Source organism: Centruroides sculpturatus, unplaced genomic scaffold (genome assembly GCF_000671375.1).
Source record: "Centruroides sculpturatus isolate CEXI.00-Female unplaced genomic scaffold, Cexi_2.0 scaffold2340, whole genome shotgun sequence".
In the NCBI taxonomy this organism is placed as follows: Eukaryota; Metazoa; Arthropoda; class Arachnida; order Scorpiones; family Buthidae; genus Centruroides; species Centruroides sculpturatus.
In genome coordinates this window covers 13,745-31,038 of record NW_019386552.1, presented here as the reverse complement: position 1 = coordinate 31,038, position 17,294 = coordinate 13,745, and the positions used below count along the sequence as shown (strand labels likewise).

General features: G+C 33.7%; 1 protein-coding gene across 2 annotated transcripts in view; it reads left to right on the top strand.

Moving 5' to 3' along the window:
• LOC111615295 (cysteine protease ATG4B-like) overlaps window positions 1–16,679 on the top strand; it is a 21,590-nt gene extending 4,911 nt beyond the window's left edge. Inside the window, exons 3-5 of one of the 2 annotated variants that reach the window (XM_023356717.1) lie at window positions 1,305–1,400; window positions 15,905–15,976; window positions 16,555–16,679. In XM_023356717.1, the coding sequence (XP_023212485.1) occupies window positions 1,305–1,400; window positions 15,905–15,976; window positions 16,555–16,664 (278 nt within the window). In that variant the 3' untranslated portion in view covers window positions 16,665–16,679. Of the gene's footprint in view, window positions 1–1,301; window positions 1,401–15,904; window positions 15,977–16,554 lie in introns of both variants that reach the window. The other variant, XM_023356716.1, reaches the window with a different exon arrangement.
• Window positions 16,680–17,294: the final 615 nt, after the last annotated feature.

Here is a 17,294-nt window from a genome sequence, read left to right as displayed (position 1 = left end):
AAAATATATATATATATATACTGAAAAGTTTGCAGAAAAAACCGCTTAATGGAATTGCATGAAAATTCTGGTGTCTAAAAGAGGCTAATGGATGGAAAGTCATGGGAAAAAAATTAGTTTCAAAAATTACCATCAGGAATAATTTCAGCATTACAAGACAGTGCAGTGACAATTTATTAGTCACCTCAAAGCATGTTGACCACCATTATCTGCTATTATATGAAAGCTGAGAATAGCATGTTTAATTGTTGATTGCAAAGAATTCCTTGAGATGTTTAGCATGGATTCTGATCTAGTGAGCATGCAGGCTAACAGTTGAGAAATGCTAGCTGATAATACATCATCAACTGGCACTTCTCAATTAGAAATGATTTTTCTGATGTATTTATCATAAAAATGATTTCTAAGCACCTGTTTAACACAATTAGTTTTGGGGGGTGCCATCTTACATGAATACTGTTGATTCAAGACATTGACATTGTTGGAGTGCTGATATTGGTCAATGATGGTGCATATTCTCATCTCATGGTGCCATATCAGGTTTTTCCTGACCTTGGCCATACCTGGCTCAGATTAGTAAGTAGTTAGTAAATACGCCAAGGCGTTACTAGGGAAAGTTAGTACCCAGAGTGGTTTCCCGTTGCCTTTTCTGGGGTGTGATGTTACACAAGGGGAACTAATGCCTTCCGGGAGGACTTTTATGGGGAACTGGCCTCCTATTTAGTTGTTATTGGCAAGGAGAAAACCCGGAAAACTCCAAGCAGCCAGCCTGTCCGATCGCGGCGTGAACCCACGACCGAATTCCCAGTGTTTAGGGTACGAAGACCACTCGACCACTGGTGGGCTCTGGTGCATATTACTGGTCAGTAATAGAATATGTAATGGGATCTCTGGGCCAAGTTCCTTGAACAAACTAGTAAAACCAATAATGAATGAGGAGGAAAAACAGCATTAAACTTACTTTTGGGGAATGTAAAGGAATTTTCAGATGCATGGGAGTTTTCTCTAGCCCAAACTCAACAATTATGCATGTTAACTGCACCATGCATATGGAAATGTGCCTTGTTTGTCCATAAAATGCTCTGGTGATGATTTTTGAAACTAATTCTTTTTTCTGTGAACTGCTTTTCTACAGTCTTATTAAGACATACTGAAATTTTTATGCAATTTTACTAAGTAGTTAGACTGCCCATAATATGTTAACTTTAATTAGACACTCATATTTTGATTATTGACTACATTGTTATTATTTATTAGATATGAAGTAAATATTAATAAAGGATACTAATTGTATTTTATAGCAGGCATGGCTTATGAACCAAGTTACAAAGAATATTCAGATTTTCCTTATACTGAAGAACCTGTATGGATTTTAGGCAAAAAATATAGTATATTACATGGTAAGATTTGATTTCAATTTAATGCATTTAAGTTACATTCTATAAGTTTTATAAGTTCACAAAAAAATTGCTTTTTATTACAANTAAATGGAAATATAAATTATTATAACATTTTAAATTTAAATGTTATTTTTAAAATTATCAACCTTAAATTAAATATACTGAGAGATTTTTGTAATAATGTTTTTGACTTTGTTAACAAGCATTTGTGTTTTCCAAACTGTTACTATTAAAGGTATATTGTTTGCTTTATTAAGTTAACTGCAATGCTTATTTTAATTATATAATTAACATCAAAAAAGCTATGCTATTATATTTGCAATCAAAAAAGTATCCAAATTATCTATGTTTATATTTTTCAAGGAACTTCTATTATGTTAATTACTATAGAATCTTGTAATAATCTTTATCTTTTGAACTCTTCTATCTGATATGTAACACTACTATTTTTATCATCAAATATCAAATTTTTAGTTATTCTTTTAATTTATATTTTAGATATATGTATGGTTTATTACAGTATTCATATATTTAGTCACTTTTTTGTAATAATAGCCTTGGTTCCTTTATCAGCCTAAATTTCTTAAGCAATTATATTTAACCAACTATAGTGTAAGCAGATGGGAAATCTTGATGCAAATAAAAAATTTTATATATATCATTGTTTTTTACCTTGTTTACTTTTTAGTCTTCAGCTTTGATTTTAGCTGATGATAAGTTTTTACAGTTTATATTAGTCACATGTATTATTGTATAATTGTTGAGCATATTCTAGATATGTATATTTAATTTAGTGTATCAATGTTTTTTTTTTTAGTACTGTATTATAAATTGATTTTTTGTCATATTGTTTTCGAAAGTATATAAACTTTTTGTGAACAACTCCAGCCATGTATATTAGAAATCATTTACAAGTATAAAAATCCAGACAGTCTACTGCATTGATTCCCAGTAGTGTTGTGCAAAATCATTCGAGTGTTTCAAAATTTGAATCAGCCCTGCAGCCCATTTATATTCCCATATATATCTAGACTTTAAGGGAATGTATACTGGAACAGGTGTATCTTTCCTAAATACTTTTGTGACATATCTAGCTAGCCTCTACAGTCAATACATTAAGGAAATGTATGCGGTCTTGTGAACTTTGTTCTTTCTGTAGTGTCAATCCTAATGTAGAATCAGAAAACTCTTTTACAAACTCTTTTCTCTATTTCCATCCTTCCATATGACTAGTAAGTCATCTACATACCTAACCATCATTACAATGTCTGGACCAAACTTATGCCTAACACTCTTCTTTGTCTGCCTCACAATAATTTTGGCTAAAGGCCCTGTTATTAGTAAATCAATTAGACTCTCATTTCTTCATATTATGAGACACAATATATTAATATTGTGTCTCATATTTTGTCCATTATGGACAAAATATGCATTTATATTGTGCAATGTACTAAGATTGACACATCCCTTAGCTTTGAACTCGCAAATGACCTTTACCCATCAAAAGGCTGGTTCCTATAGCACAGATGGGTATAAAGACTTAAAATCATATATTAACAGAATGAAACTTTCTTTTGCTTTCACATCCCAAATTCTCATAAGCTCTCTTCTATCTTTAATCACTCTTTGATAGTCTTTCAGCTTTGTTTCTAAAAATGTCACCAAATTATTCTTTTTGTCAAAAAATAAGCAGGATCTCCTCTCTGTTATGGATCTTTCTGACCAGGAATCTTTGTGTGTCTTAACATAATAAATAATAAATATAACCAACTTGATAATTACTTCAAATATCAAATGAACAGCCAGATTTCTTTATTGGGCTATTAAGGCTAAGTAATTACTAAGTAACTTGCCAGGAGATAGATGGTTAGGTTGCTGTCTCTTTAACGAAAGATGGTAATCTAACTAATTACTTCCTGCCAAATTGCTTAGTGTTTCACACTGAATATTTTGGAAAGAGGTAGACATACAACAGTTTTGGGGCACTATAACATCTAGCTGTTAGTCCTTTTAGGAACATTGGTATGGTGCATTTCAGGAGCTTCTTAACTTCATTTCAAGTTGTACACACTCTGCTTTATCAATGTGTTTTTGCAACATCCTATCATAGTCCAATCTTATAAGCACTGCCATTTCTTTTGTCTTATCTGCCCTTATAATAATTACTTCCTTTTCCTGTATCCAATATTTCACTTTTTTTAATCTGCTTCTTCCAGACAGTATCAGGTTCTTTCAGGTTTTTTTAAATTATTACAGAGATATGAAATTGTAAAAATTATGTTTATTAAAATTCAGAACATCTGTTANTTTTTTTGAATATATAAATTTAGCATATTTATATTATACAGTAGTACCTCAGGATACAAACGCTCCAGCATACGAAATTTTCAGGATACGACATGAAATTTGAACATATTTTTGCTCCACAGTATGAACAAAATCTCACCATACGATGTTACATTAGTTCACATCACCACCGCCATGATCACGTGTTCCTTCTAGTCAAATTCAAAAATCACAGTTCACAAAACGTTTATAACAACAAATAAAATTTACATAAACTTACGATGTTAACAAGAGCTACAAATTACAACATAGGTTTCACACACGCACAAAATAAATTAGAGTCCAAATAGCCAATTAATCCTGAACAGGTCCGTCAAAAGGGCACCTTATGACACGATCCTTGAGTGGTAATTAGTTGTATACTCCTTCCGGTGTTCATTGATGAAAACAGATGAGATGAAAGCAACTTTGCTTCATCAAGTTTGTTTGATCAACTCCTGAGTTCCCTTAGCCGAACTTAGATAAAACATCCTTAACCTGAAGTTCTTACAGAACTCTATCAAACTTCAACCTAGGCAAACTTAACTCTCCCGCCTAAACTCAATCTTTTTATATAGATTGACAGTGCTGATTGATTGACCAATCAGTGCTGTCAATCCAGCTTCGTAGCGCTCTCGTCGGTCCGCAGATGGTCTGATGCTCGGCGGCCAATCAGCTATCCTGCTTTCAAAACTAACAGTTGTTTCTCGATCCGAGTTCCTACGGCATCGACCATTGCTCGTTTGAAAAAGAAAATAGGGCAGGAAACTTCCAGACGATTCCATCCCGACACTTCTGTTCATTGATTTCAGTCCACATGTTTGCTTCATCGTGGAAGGATCTCACTTGCTGCACTCTTATCATTTTGTTGTGTTATTTTGTTTTTTTATTATTACAGTTATTATTATTAACCATGGGTCTGAAGAAAGCAAGTGCTAGTGATAGTGGTGAGAAAAATAAAAGGATGATGACATTGGAAATGAAGTACGAGATAATAAAGAAACATGCAAGTGGAATGCGTATTATGATCTTGCTCAGCAATATGGCCGAAACTGTTCGACGATCAGTACGATCATCAAGCAGAAGGTAGCAATAAAGGCAGTGAATCCTTTGAAAGGTCTCACAACAATTTCAAAGAAAAGGACAGCTAGGCTTGATGAGATGGAGAGGCTTTTATTGTTGTGGATAAAAGAGAAGGAAATAATAGGAGATACGATCACAGAAACAATAATTTGTGAGAAAGCCACTGCCATTTTCAGTGATTTGAAAGACCAGGGGGGTGAAAGCTCGGCTGGTCTTTTCACGAGAAGCTTTGAAGTCGGTAACCGACTTCAAAGCTTCTCGTGGCTGGTTCAAAAAATTTCGGAAATGCACCGGAATACATTTGGTGAAACGGCCTGGTGAGGCAGCAAGTTTGGACAGAAGGGCAGCCGAGGAGTTTTGCAAGCAATTTGAAGAACTGATTGCAAATGAAGGTTACATCCACAGCAAGTTTTTAATTGCGATGAAACTGCCCTCTTTGGAAAAAAATGTCATGCCAGACATTTTTTTCCAAATTCCTTCTGCTGTTATGTATGCCAGAAGAATGAAAAATGACAGGCCATAAAGCCATGAAGGAGCTCCTTACTTGTTAAGATTAATCATATTTATTATTATAAGCTGCACTTAAGTCAAGCGCCACCTGTTTTCTTTGTGTAGAAATCCAAGTCGGATGAGCGCAGGTCAATAAAAAAAGGTTCGTTCTCGTTGATTAATCCCGCCATTTTTTTTTCTTGATTCATTCACGGTTACATGATAATACAACAGGTTATGGGCCCAGGACCCGTGAATGAATCTCGACAGTCGAATTTTTCTAAGAGAAAGGAAAAGGCATAAATTGAGAACAGCAAGTTGTGTCGAGACACGTGTCAGCCATACCTTCGTTCATCGTCTGCAATTGCCATCTTTGACGAGCTTCAATCGTCGGTCAACTTCGTCAGTGTTCGTAAATGATCATGAATTGCTACCCGTCATCACCGTAAGTGTATTTAGGTAACATACAAAACTAATTAAGTCAGTAAATTATTTAGTCTGTCGATGTGGATATCGTAAAATCTCAAATGTAAACTTTGTCAGAAGATTCACAGGGAAATATTAATTATGTTTCATGGAAGTTTAAACTAAATCTTACATTGAGATCGAAGGATTTGTATGACATTGCGAACAGAATTATTCTTAAACCTGAAGATGCAAATAATGCGGTAGATGTTGCAGCGTGGATTAAAAAGGATTTAGACGCTCAAGCTTGTATAGGTTTAAATGTGAGCAGTAATATCGCAAAGAAAATTGCAAATTGCACTTCTGCGTATAGTATGATACACAAATTAGAAACCTTGTATGGTAAAAGGTCCAATCTCACAATTGAAGGGTTACAGAGAAATTTTTTTAATCATAAGTATGATTCAAGCAAATCTGTAGTGGAGAATTGCTTATCAGTTCAAAAATATGCAGAAGACTTAAAAGCTGAAGGCTTTAATTGTTTCAATTAAAGAAAGCTGGATTATGACAAGAATGCTCGGAATACTTCCACCGAAACTATACCACTTCAGGACATCATGGGATAATGCTAATTCAACGGACAAGAACATTGACATCTTAATTGAATGATTTTGACTGGAAGAAGACAGATTGAAGGAAGATGGCAAGAAGGAATCAATTGCACAGAATGCTCTCATTTCAAAGCAGAAAAAAGCAAGGTAACAAGGACAAAAGTCAGCAGAAAAGTTCAAGAGTCAAATGTTTCAAATGCAGACAAAAGGGACACGTAAAGAATATTGTAAGAATAAGCCATGTCAGAAATATTTGGAGTATTGCAGGATAACTTATAATTGTAACAACTGCAATCAAAAGGGCCATTTTGCAAGGCAGTGTATAAATGAGAGTCAGACGAATCAAACAAAGGAGATAAGATCAAAGGACAACAATGAGCTCTTGTCACTGTAGGATTGACATCAATGAAAATAAATGACAGGAACTCAAGACAAAATCGACAGGATATCTGGTATCAAGATAGTGCTGCCACACAGCACATGACCTTCAGGAAAGAATGGCTGACAAACTACAAAGCGCTGGAGGAGTATTCGAAGGTGATACTTGGGAACAACACAGAAATCAATGGGATCGGAATAGGTAACATTGAACTCGAGGCTTTTAATGGAAGGAAATGGTATCCAGCAACCCTGAAAGATGTTTTATATGTTCCTAATATATCATTCAATCTATTTTCGGTTACCCAAATGTTGGATAAAGAGTTTATTCAGATTGCCAATGCAAACACATCAATTATTGAAACGGCCGATAGAAAGGAGCAAATAGCAGTAGCACAACGACATGAAGAATTATATCAAATGATGTTCCGCAGAGAGGACACAGGAATGTGCATGATAGCCAACTCAATCAAAGTCTGGCATGAAAGGCTGGCACATCAGAATGTGAAGTACTGCAAGAGTATTTTGGACAGAAATAATATAAGATATATCGATGACTGGGACAACATCATTTGTATTGGCTGTGTCTACAGCAAACAACATCATATCTCTCACCCAAGAAATAACAAGGTAGCGAAGGAAGTATTGGATCTGATACACATTGACTTAGGTGAAATGGACACCTTATCTCTGGGAAAGGCAAGATATTTTCTCTTATTCAAGGACGACTTTTCTCATTTTAGGACTGTTTATTTTTTACAAACCAAGGATGAAGCCCTTGCAGCATGGGTAAATAGTTGAAAACCAATTTGGAAGAAAAGTGAAAGGTCTAAGGTCTGACAATGGGATAGAAATCAAAAATTCGACTACTAGGGAGTTATTGGAAGAGCTTGGAGTTTTACATACTAGGACAAACACGTGTACACCGCAGCAAAATGGACGAATAGAGAGGGAGATGTGCACCATAGTGGAGTCAGCTTGATCTGTTTTACATGCCAGGAACTTAAGTGAAAATCTTTGGACTGAAGCTATTAACTACGCTGTGTTAACCATTAATCAAACAGGAACGAGCTCTATAGATAATAAAAGTCCTGCCAAACTTTGGTTTGGACATATGGTAAACATCTCAAAATTGAAAAGTTTCGGCTGCGAGTGTTATATATTGATTGAAGATCATAAAAAGAGAAAGATGGAGAGAAAGTCTATGAAAGGAATCTTCGTTGGATATGATCTCGATTCACTCTGTTATACAGTCTACTTGCCAGATGAGAAGGAGATCGTCTGCACCGACAATGTGATTTTCAATGAAAAGTCTGAAACTAAAGGAAGCTCTGCCGAAGTTGAGACCCACATGAAGGAAAAGGGAACAGAAAAGAAGATAAAAAAGTCTGAAAATGAAAACGAAACCGTAGAGGATTCAGATGATAAATGTTCACAGAATCATTCACGACACATCACTCCAGAAGAAACTGTTGAAGAACCAGAACCACCAGAGGAGATTCAACGAAGTTTACGAAATCTCCGAAAACTAAAAGCACCAACCAGATTCAACAATTATGAGATGGGACTTATTCATGATAATGCCATGATAGGAGGAACCGAGAATATTTTAGTTAAGGAAGCCTTGAAGGACAAAGGATGGTATAAGGCTATGCGGCATGAGTACGACAGCCTGATCAAATTGAAGACTTGGAGCCTGGTGGAACCTCCAAAATATGCGAGACCTCTGACATGCCGATGGGTGTTATGTTGTAAACAGGACGGCAGGATGAAAGCTAGACTTGTTGTAAGGGGATTCAAGCAAAGGCAGGGCATAGATTATTCAGATACCTTCAGTCCTGTAGCCAGACATGAATCTATCAGACTTGTGCTCAGTCACGCAGCATCCAGTAAAATGAAAGTAACAGTTTTTGATGTTAAGACAGCTTACATACACGCCAATCTCAAAGAAGAAATATATATGAACCAGTCAGAAGGATTCTCTGATGGGACAGAAAAGGTTTGCAAGCTTGAAAAGAGTCTGTACGGTTTAAAGTAAGCCACCAAAGATTGGAACGATGAAATCTCTGATTTTTTTCTTATGATAGGATTTGTTAATACCGACAATGACCTGTGCGTTTATTACAACAACGACAGAAGTGTGATAATAATATTGGTCGTAGACGACGGGTTCATTGCCGCCCAAAATGAGGAGGATATTTTCAAGATTTTGAAATTACTGAATGACAAGTTTGAAATTACTTATAAAAGAACTTTACAATCATGTATGACATACTTAGGTATGAAGATCGAAGTGTTGTCTGAAGGAATTTTTGTGAGTCAACCTGATTACACAGAAAAGATCTTGAAACGATTTAGGTATGATCGAGTGAACGCCGTGAATACACCAATGGAGCCAGGAATGAAAACGAATTCTGAAAACCTTATCAATGACCAGCCACTAGAAAAACAAAATCGTTATCTCGAAGCCATCGGAAGCTTGCTTTATTTAGCAACAATCTCCCATCCAGATATAAGCTATGCCGTCAATTACTTGAGTAGATTCAGTAATCGACTCTTGACAAGTCACTGGAAGATGATTAAAAGAATTTTTCAGTATCTGAGAGGAACTACACATTTTTGAATATTTTTTAACTGAGATCTGAAGTTGATAGCATATACAGATGCAGATTACGGAGGAGACGCCAATAGTCTACATTCTACAAGTGGAGTTCTTATCATGAGAGGAGGTCCAATTGTATGGTATTCAAGAAAGCAGCGTCTCGTGGCAAACTCAACCGCTGAAGCTGAGTATCGTTCATCTATTGATGATATCTGCTGGGTGTGAAGAATAGGGATTGAACTGAGATTATTAAAGAATGAAGAACCTACTTTGTTGCTTGTTGACAATCATTCGGCAATTCACATGCTTAAAAACGCTCACCAAGGAAAGATAACCAAGGGTAAAAAGCATATTGAGATTCAAAGAAAATTTATTCAGTGGCATATTGGCACGACTGTTGAATTGCAACATATTAAAAACATCGATCAGCTTGCTGACATACTAACAAAACCTTTGAATCGTGTAATATTCGAAAAGTTACGCTGTAATATGATTAAGGAGGCGTGTTAAGATTAATCATATTTATTATTATAAGCTGCGCTTAAGTCAAGTGCCACCTGTTTTCTTTGTGTAGAAATCCAAGTCGGATGTGCACAGGTCAATAAAAAAAGGTTCGTTCTCGTTGATTAATCCCGCCATTTTTTTTTCTTGATTCATTCATGGATACACGATAATACAACATTACTCTAGCCCTTTGTGCTAATGCCAGTGGGGATTGTAAAATCAAGCCTTTGTTGGTGTATCATTATGAAAATCCTGGAGCATTTAAGACCCATAAAGGAGAAACTCCAAGTTATGTGGAAGGCAAATGCAGAGGCTTGGGTTACTTGACCATTTTTTGTTGAATGGGTAAATCTGGTCTTTGGTCCAGCTGTCAAGAAATATTTGCTGGAAAACAAAACTGCCCCTGAAATGCTTGCTTATCTTTGACAATGCCTCTGCTCACCCCTGGTCTTGTAAATGATATCCTCAATGAGTTCAACATCATTAAGATCCTCTACCTACTACCCAACACCACCCCTATCCTCCAGCCTATGGACCAGCAGGTGATTTCTAACTTCAAAAAATTATACATCAAGCATTTGTTCAGGCAATGTTTTGAAGTCACTGAAAATACCAATCTTACACTGTGTGAATTTTGGAAAAATCACTTAAACATAGTAATATGTCTATAATAAGACAAGTTGACCACCACTGAGTTGAAGGAGCTACAGATGATGCAACACATGGAGATCCTTCAAGAGTTCAGTAAAGATGAGGGCGAGGAGGAGGAGGTTGTAAATTCGGCAGAAATAAAGGAAATCTTGAGGTATTATCAGCAAGTGACTGATTTTATTGAAAAGAAACATCCTGAAAAGGTTTATACTGGCCATATTGCTGTTCGGTTTAATAACATTTGCTTAAGCCATTTTAGAAACATTTTAAAAAGTAGGCAAAGCCAAACCTCTTTGGATAGATATTTTACCAAGCAACCTCTATCCAGTGAAAGTGCTGGTGGAGTGAAGGAAAAAAGCAAAAAGCAGTGAATAAAAAATTAAAAAGAATATATAAAACAGAAAAGATAAAAAAATTAGTGTTAAGTTATTTTTAAGTTATTGTTACATTATGTTATGTAAGTTAAGTTTTAGTATCATTTCCCTTCTCCCACTCCTCCGCCACCAGTTTACACCTCCACTGTCATCTATCCTCAAAGGTAAAGTGCAAATAAAACTACATTTTTTTTAAAATCAATTACACTAGTCTACATGATTTTCGGAACAGATACATCAGTGATTTTTTTTAATGTATTTCTCGTGCTGAACAGAAAGTGTGATCAGAAATGATCTATCACGTCACGTTATTTAGTTATTTGACTTTAAGGGCAGTCAGATGTTCAGTCCCAGCCCATGTAAAAAATGGCAAACTTTGACTTGTTCCTCTTGTAGTGGTGCACATTTTAACGTGTTTTTTATTTAATTTTTCAGTTGTAAATAAATTTTTTATTTAAAGTAAAGATTTTGTCAAAAAAAATTCTTAAATTTAAAATTTCAATTCAAAAGTCAACATTTTTACAATCAACACATTTTTACATTTACATTTTTATAATTAGTAGTTTCGGAGAAAAGGTACATCTGGATATGAGTAAGATCTTTGACAAAAGAACAGCTGCCTGATTGGTGCCAGTTTATAACCTATTTATTCTGGCACCATGCTTAAACCATGAACAAGGAAGATGCGTTATTAGTCTTTGAAAATACATTATTTCAGTGCAGTTCAAGACATTGGCGAGTGAAGTTGTGTATGGTAATCCATGTACAATTGCAGGTAAAATAAATTTGGAAATTTTTTCTTATTTAAATTTTACCTTGACATATATTGAAATATGTGGCAACAAACACATTCGTGTACAAATTCTCTGGATGTGTTTTTGTTATGGATATGTGAATTCGCAACAAAGTCAGCATAGGCCCATTTCAAAATTGATGAAAACTGCCTATGGACTTTATTTCGGATGTCCACTCAGAGATCAAGACAAACAATGGGTGCTGCATTTAACGTGTATTAGGTGTTATGTCAAGCTCACGCAGTGGTTATGAGGAGAAAAGGAGCATTGCCTTTTGCTATACCAATCAATGATTTGGTGAGAACAAACAAATCATTATGACGACTGCTACTTCTGTTTAACAAAGGTCAGAGGTTTCTCTGCAAAAAATAAAAGTAATATTGTGTATCCAAATATTCCATCGGCTATGAGACCAGTTCCTCGTGGAGAGAATTTACCTATTCCCACAGCCCCAGCTTATTGGCAGGAGATTCCTGATTCTGAAGAGGATTGTTCTGATGCAGCAGCACAAGGTCCAAGAGATGAAGATTTTATACCAGAAAAATCAAATAGTGAACCACATCTCATTTTACAAGTGGAACTAAACAATTTGGTTTGCGACTTGCATTTATCAAAACAGCAAGCAGAAGTGTTAGGTTCACACTTAAATCAGTGGAATTTATTGCGTAAGGATACAAAAGTTTCATTTTTCAGACACAGAAGTAAGGATTTAATGAAATATTTCACTATGGCAGATCAGTTGTGTTCCTGTTGTGATGTAAATGGTTTGATATCTGAGTTGAATATTCCTTATAAAGCTGATGATTGATGGTTATTTATAAACTCATCAAAAACAAGCTTAAAAGCAGTGCTATTGCATAATTCAAACAAGAATCCTTCTATACCAGTAGCACATGTTGTTGGTTTGAAAGAAACATATGAAATTATGTCATTAATTTTAAAAGCAGTCAATTATTAGTGCTCACTTATGGCGTATCTGTGGCAACCTAAAAGTTATTGGTCTTCTTCTCAGACTGCAAGGTGGCTTTTACAAAATACTGCTGCTTTTTATATCTGTGGGACAGTCGTGCAACAAGTGAACATTATGTGGTTAAAGATTGGCCAAAAAGAGACTCCTGAGCAAAACAATATTAAGTATGTTCCATTAGTGAACCCTCAGCAAGTAATTTTGCCCCCTTTACATATAAAATTGGGGTTGATAAAAAATTTTGTTAAAGCACTGAATGAAGAAGGACCAGGATTTAAACATGTAAGCCAAGTATTTCCTAGGTTAAGTGAAGATAAATTAAAGGAAGGAATATTCGTTGGACCTCAGATTAGAAAATTACTTATGATGAAAATTTTGACATGAAGTTGAATAACGTAGAGCTAAAGGCATGGAAATCATTTAAGGATGTAGTCCGTGGTTTTCTTGGAAATAACAAAGCACAAAATCACTATTTTGTGCTTTGTTTTGTGCTATTTTGTGTTATATTTTAGTAAAAAAATCTCCTGTTGAACTATAAAAATTTAGGTTGCTGGATGTCCTTTTACCCTATAGTTACTTTTTTTAAAACTCTTTCCATTCTGTGGGCACTAAGAGGACCCTTTTTCTAAGCTCATTATGGGTTTGGCCAAGCCCACATAAGCTTGGCTGGGTGGTGAGGGTAGAGATTAACATATTCAGATGGACCTTCTTTTGAAAAATTCTTGGAATTTTTTAGCCCATCTGGATTCAATTTCAGGTTCCCCAGGGTGTCATCTTAGCTTCTTAACTGTTCAGCCATCTAGCATTTAGTTATAGATGTCAATAAAAGCTAGATTTTAAATATTAAACTTTTATTTACTAATAATAAAACTAAATTATATTGATAGTATGTGGATAACATGCTACAAATATGTATTAAATCAGACTAAAATTTTATTTATTATTATGTTATTTTTAAGATAAATTTATAGTTTTGGAAGTAAAATATTTTCAAAATTTAAAATCAAGTGCAGATTAAATAAAATCAAAATATTTATTGAATGTATAGAAAAAAATTAATCAGAAACAAACAATTTAACACAATATTATGATAATATGAATTCAGATAATCCTAACTGGCTGTTTTATTGGTATACTAATAAAACATTAGCACTGTGCTTGTTTATGGGGAAAACATGAATCTGTTTAAATAATAATAATAATAATAAAAGTGGAGAAAAAATAGAGAAATGAATATGATTTTATGACAATGATTTAAAATACAAAAGTGTAAGAAAAAGATTCATGGATAAGAATTTTAGACTTTTTTGGTTACTTACAACAAAGCTGATAAAAATATATTGCTTAGAGGAAAAGTAAATTTGTTATTTAAAAAATCCTCAGTTTAATTGGAAGAAAGAAAATTCTTATTAGAATAAAAAATTTGGAATATGTCATTCATTCATAGATTTATTTAATGGGTTGGAATGATAGATAAAACAATTTACTGATAATGTTTAGAATGTTTAGATCAGTGATTTCCCAAAGTGGGTGCTAATGTTCCTTTGGGGTAGTACAAGACTCAAAGGGAGTACTGAAAAACAAGGAAGTGGTAGAGGGACACTGAAAGGCAAGGGAACAGTAGGAACAATGGAAGACAAAGGGGACAAAAATTTGTTTGGAAACAAGAAAATTTACTATTGAACTTCAAACAAATAGATTGTAAAGTCAGTTTTGAGACATATGACTTTATATTAATTAATAAAATACTTTAAGATATATTTAGAGCAGCGCTGTCCAACTGGCGGCCCGCCAAATAATTTTTACGGCCCGCGAGTACATTTTACTATGAATAAATTTATTTTACTAAATTATTATTATTAATATTAATTTTATTTTACTACCGTTTTTCCCCGAAAATAAGACAGTGTCTTATATTAATTTTTGCTCTGAAAAATGCGCTAGGTCTTATTTTCAGGGAATGTCTTATTTTTTTCAGGAAGAAGAATTCACATTTATTATTGAACAAAAAAATTCCCAAGTTGAACTTAGACGAGAGTGATGTATATCCGGTATGGCGAACTGTCGCCTTTTTATAGTGTCAACATCGGACTCGCTGACCAATTAGTGCTTACTGAACCGTAGCACTATGCAAATGTCATGTGGTTTATCAACCTTCTTGGCCCCCGAAATGTTTGGTGAAGAAAATATGGCCCGCGGGCTATGATAAGTTGGACAGCGCTGATTTAGACAATTATTTTTCATTTATAAAACAAATGCAATTTTTTATTAAAATTTTATTTTTCAATGTATTATTTTTGACTGATTTTATGGTAGTGCTAAAGAAATATATGCAGTAAAAGAGAACAGTAGTCTAAAAGTTTGGAAAACACTGATGTAGATGAATCTTAAAAAAATAGGGTTATTTTTTCCTTTATGATTTTATCATTTTGCTACTGGAAAATGCAATATATAGAAGGGAAGTGGGATGATATATTTGTGTTCTCTTTCTTTTAAATATTCATTTCTGAATAGAAAAGTTACATTTGTATAGTAAGTTAAAAATATTTCATTTTTTAAAATTAGAACAAGAACAAATTTCATTTTTTTAAATTATTATTGTTACAAACAAGATGCAGCCAATGATTAATACAGTAATACCCTGAACTTATGCGATAGATGGGACCGAGCGATAACCGCGTAAGTCGGGGTATAATTTCGCAATTTGTGTAAAATCCAAGTCGGATGTATCTAAGCTAATAAATGTTCTCATTAATCTTATCTTGTCTTTTGATTTGTTCATGGTTACAAGAAATCATCACATAGAGTCTCTCAAGTCTCCGTAGATATAACAAACACAGAAATAAATAACACAAAATAAATTGTAGCTATGTGACGATTCCGCGTGACACGTTTGAACATGTAAGCTGAACAATAGTGTGGGGGGGGTGAGTAATCAAGAGTTGCGTGGCGTTCAAACAAAAGACGAATTGACGCGATTTGAAAATTGCGTAACTCCGGGTTTGCGTAAGTCAGGGTAGCGTAAGTCGAGGTATTACTGTAATATTTTTCTCTTAACAATATATTTATCCTTTGTAGATAAATACTTGCAGAATACAAGAGACATTTTATATATAAGCAATATATGTTTGTGTTTTTAAAACTTTACATTAACATCATATATTATATGTTTTAAATGTTAGTTTTTATAAAAATACATAATTTATATTATAAAATACATCATAAAGTAGTTAATTTATAAATATAATTACTTATATAATTTGTTTTAGAAGGATGTGATTGAACTATATTTAATAAATATTATCAGTATTTTTATTACAGATTTAGAAGAATTAAGAGTAGATATTTGTTCGAAGATATGGTTTACATACAGGAAAAATTTTTCCCCAATAGGTATAGTATATTTCAAGATACAGTAGAGTGTTGATTATCCGAATCAATTGGGGACTGGGGTTGTTCGAAAAATCGATATTTCGGATAATCAATTATGTACAAAAAAATACATTAATTTATCCAATGTTGAAATTTTTCTCCGTTGTGTGTTGCTTCGCGTTGAATTTTCGTCGATGTTAAGCCTAACGAAGACTATTGTATCGTTAAAAATTATTTTTTTATTTTGTACAAACAAAATAAATATATTGAAAAATATAAAAACAATAAAAAATTATACTTCAGAAGTTAATTTAGTATCAAAAATGTAAAATATTTGAGTAGCCCAAGACATAGCCAAAGATTGCAGCGCCACAGCATTGGCGAAAATTTAAATTTGCCGACTAGAATTCTTTCAGATAATTGACTTTTGGATAATTGACACTCTACTGTAAATGCAAATTTATTATTGAATTATTTATTTGTTTAAATGTAATTATTCAATAAAATTAAGTAATCTGATTTACATATTGTCCAATTAATCTTAATAAATTAAAATTTAATTAAATTTTAATATTTAGTTTATGATTTTTGTTTATAAGGTGGAACTGGTCCAACATCAGATTCGGGATGGGGATGTATGCTAAGATGTGGACAAATGGTGATGGCACAGGCACTTGTATTTCGTCACTTAGGCAAAGGTCAGAATTAATAATTGTTTAAAATTAATTATTATTTACATAAAAAATAGAGATTTTAAATTTTGATTCTAATTAAATTATATAAAACTAGCAGGTAGGCCCAGTGTTACTTGGGCAAAAGTAACCTTACCTGTTTTCACAGAATGCAAGAATTAGGTCCCCCTGTTTTCAGACTAATTAGAGAATTTTTAGATGGGTTAAAAAATGTTCAATTTCCCGCAAGAACAAAAAAAACCGCATCTGCGCCTGTAAATCTTGTATGTTGCTTTCTCTTAACAATTCCATTGTTACATAACACTTCCATTGTTACTTAACACTTCCATTGTTACTTACACTTCCATTGTTGATGGAAGTGTTAAGTCTTAATCCTGTCCCTCTCCCCCAGGTGGGATTTTGAAAAATCTCTTCTTAGTGTGTGTTCTTGTGACATACACTAACTGTATACCAAATTTCAACTTTCAACTCCTAACCATTTGGGCTCTGCACTTATTATTATCATTATCAACCCGTCTCAATTATATATATAGATGAAGGAAGAATTAAGTAAAGTGTGTTTGATAATATAAAATCAATATTTTTCTCTTTTTTTTTTATTTACTGAATACAATTTTTAATCATTTAGAAAACTGCAAAATTTAATA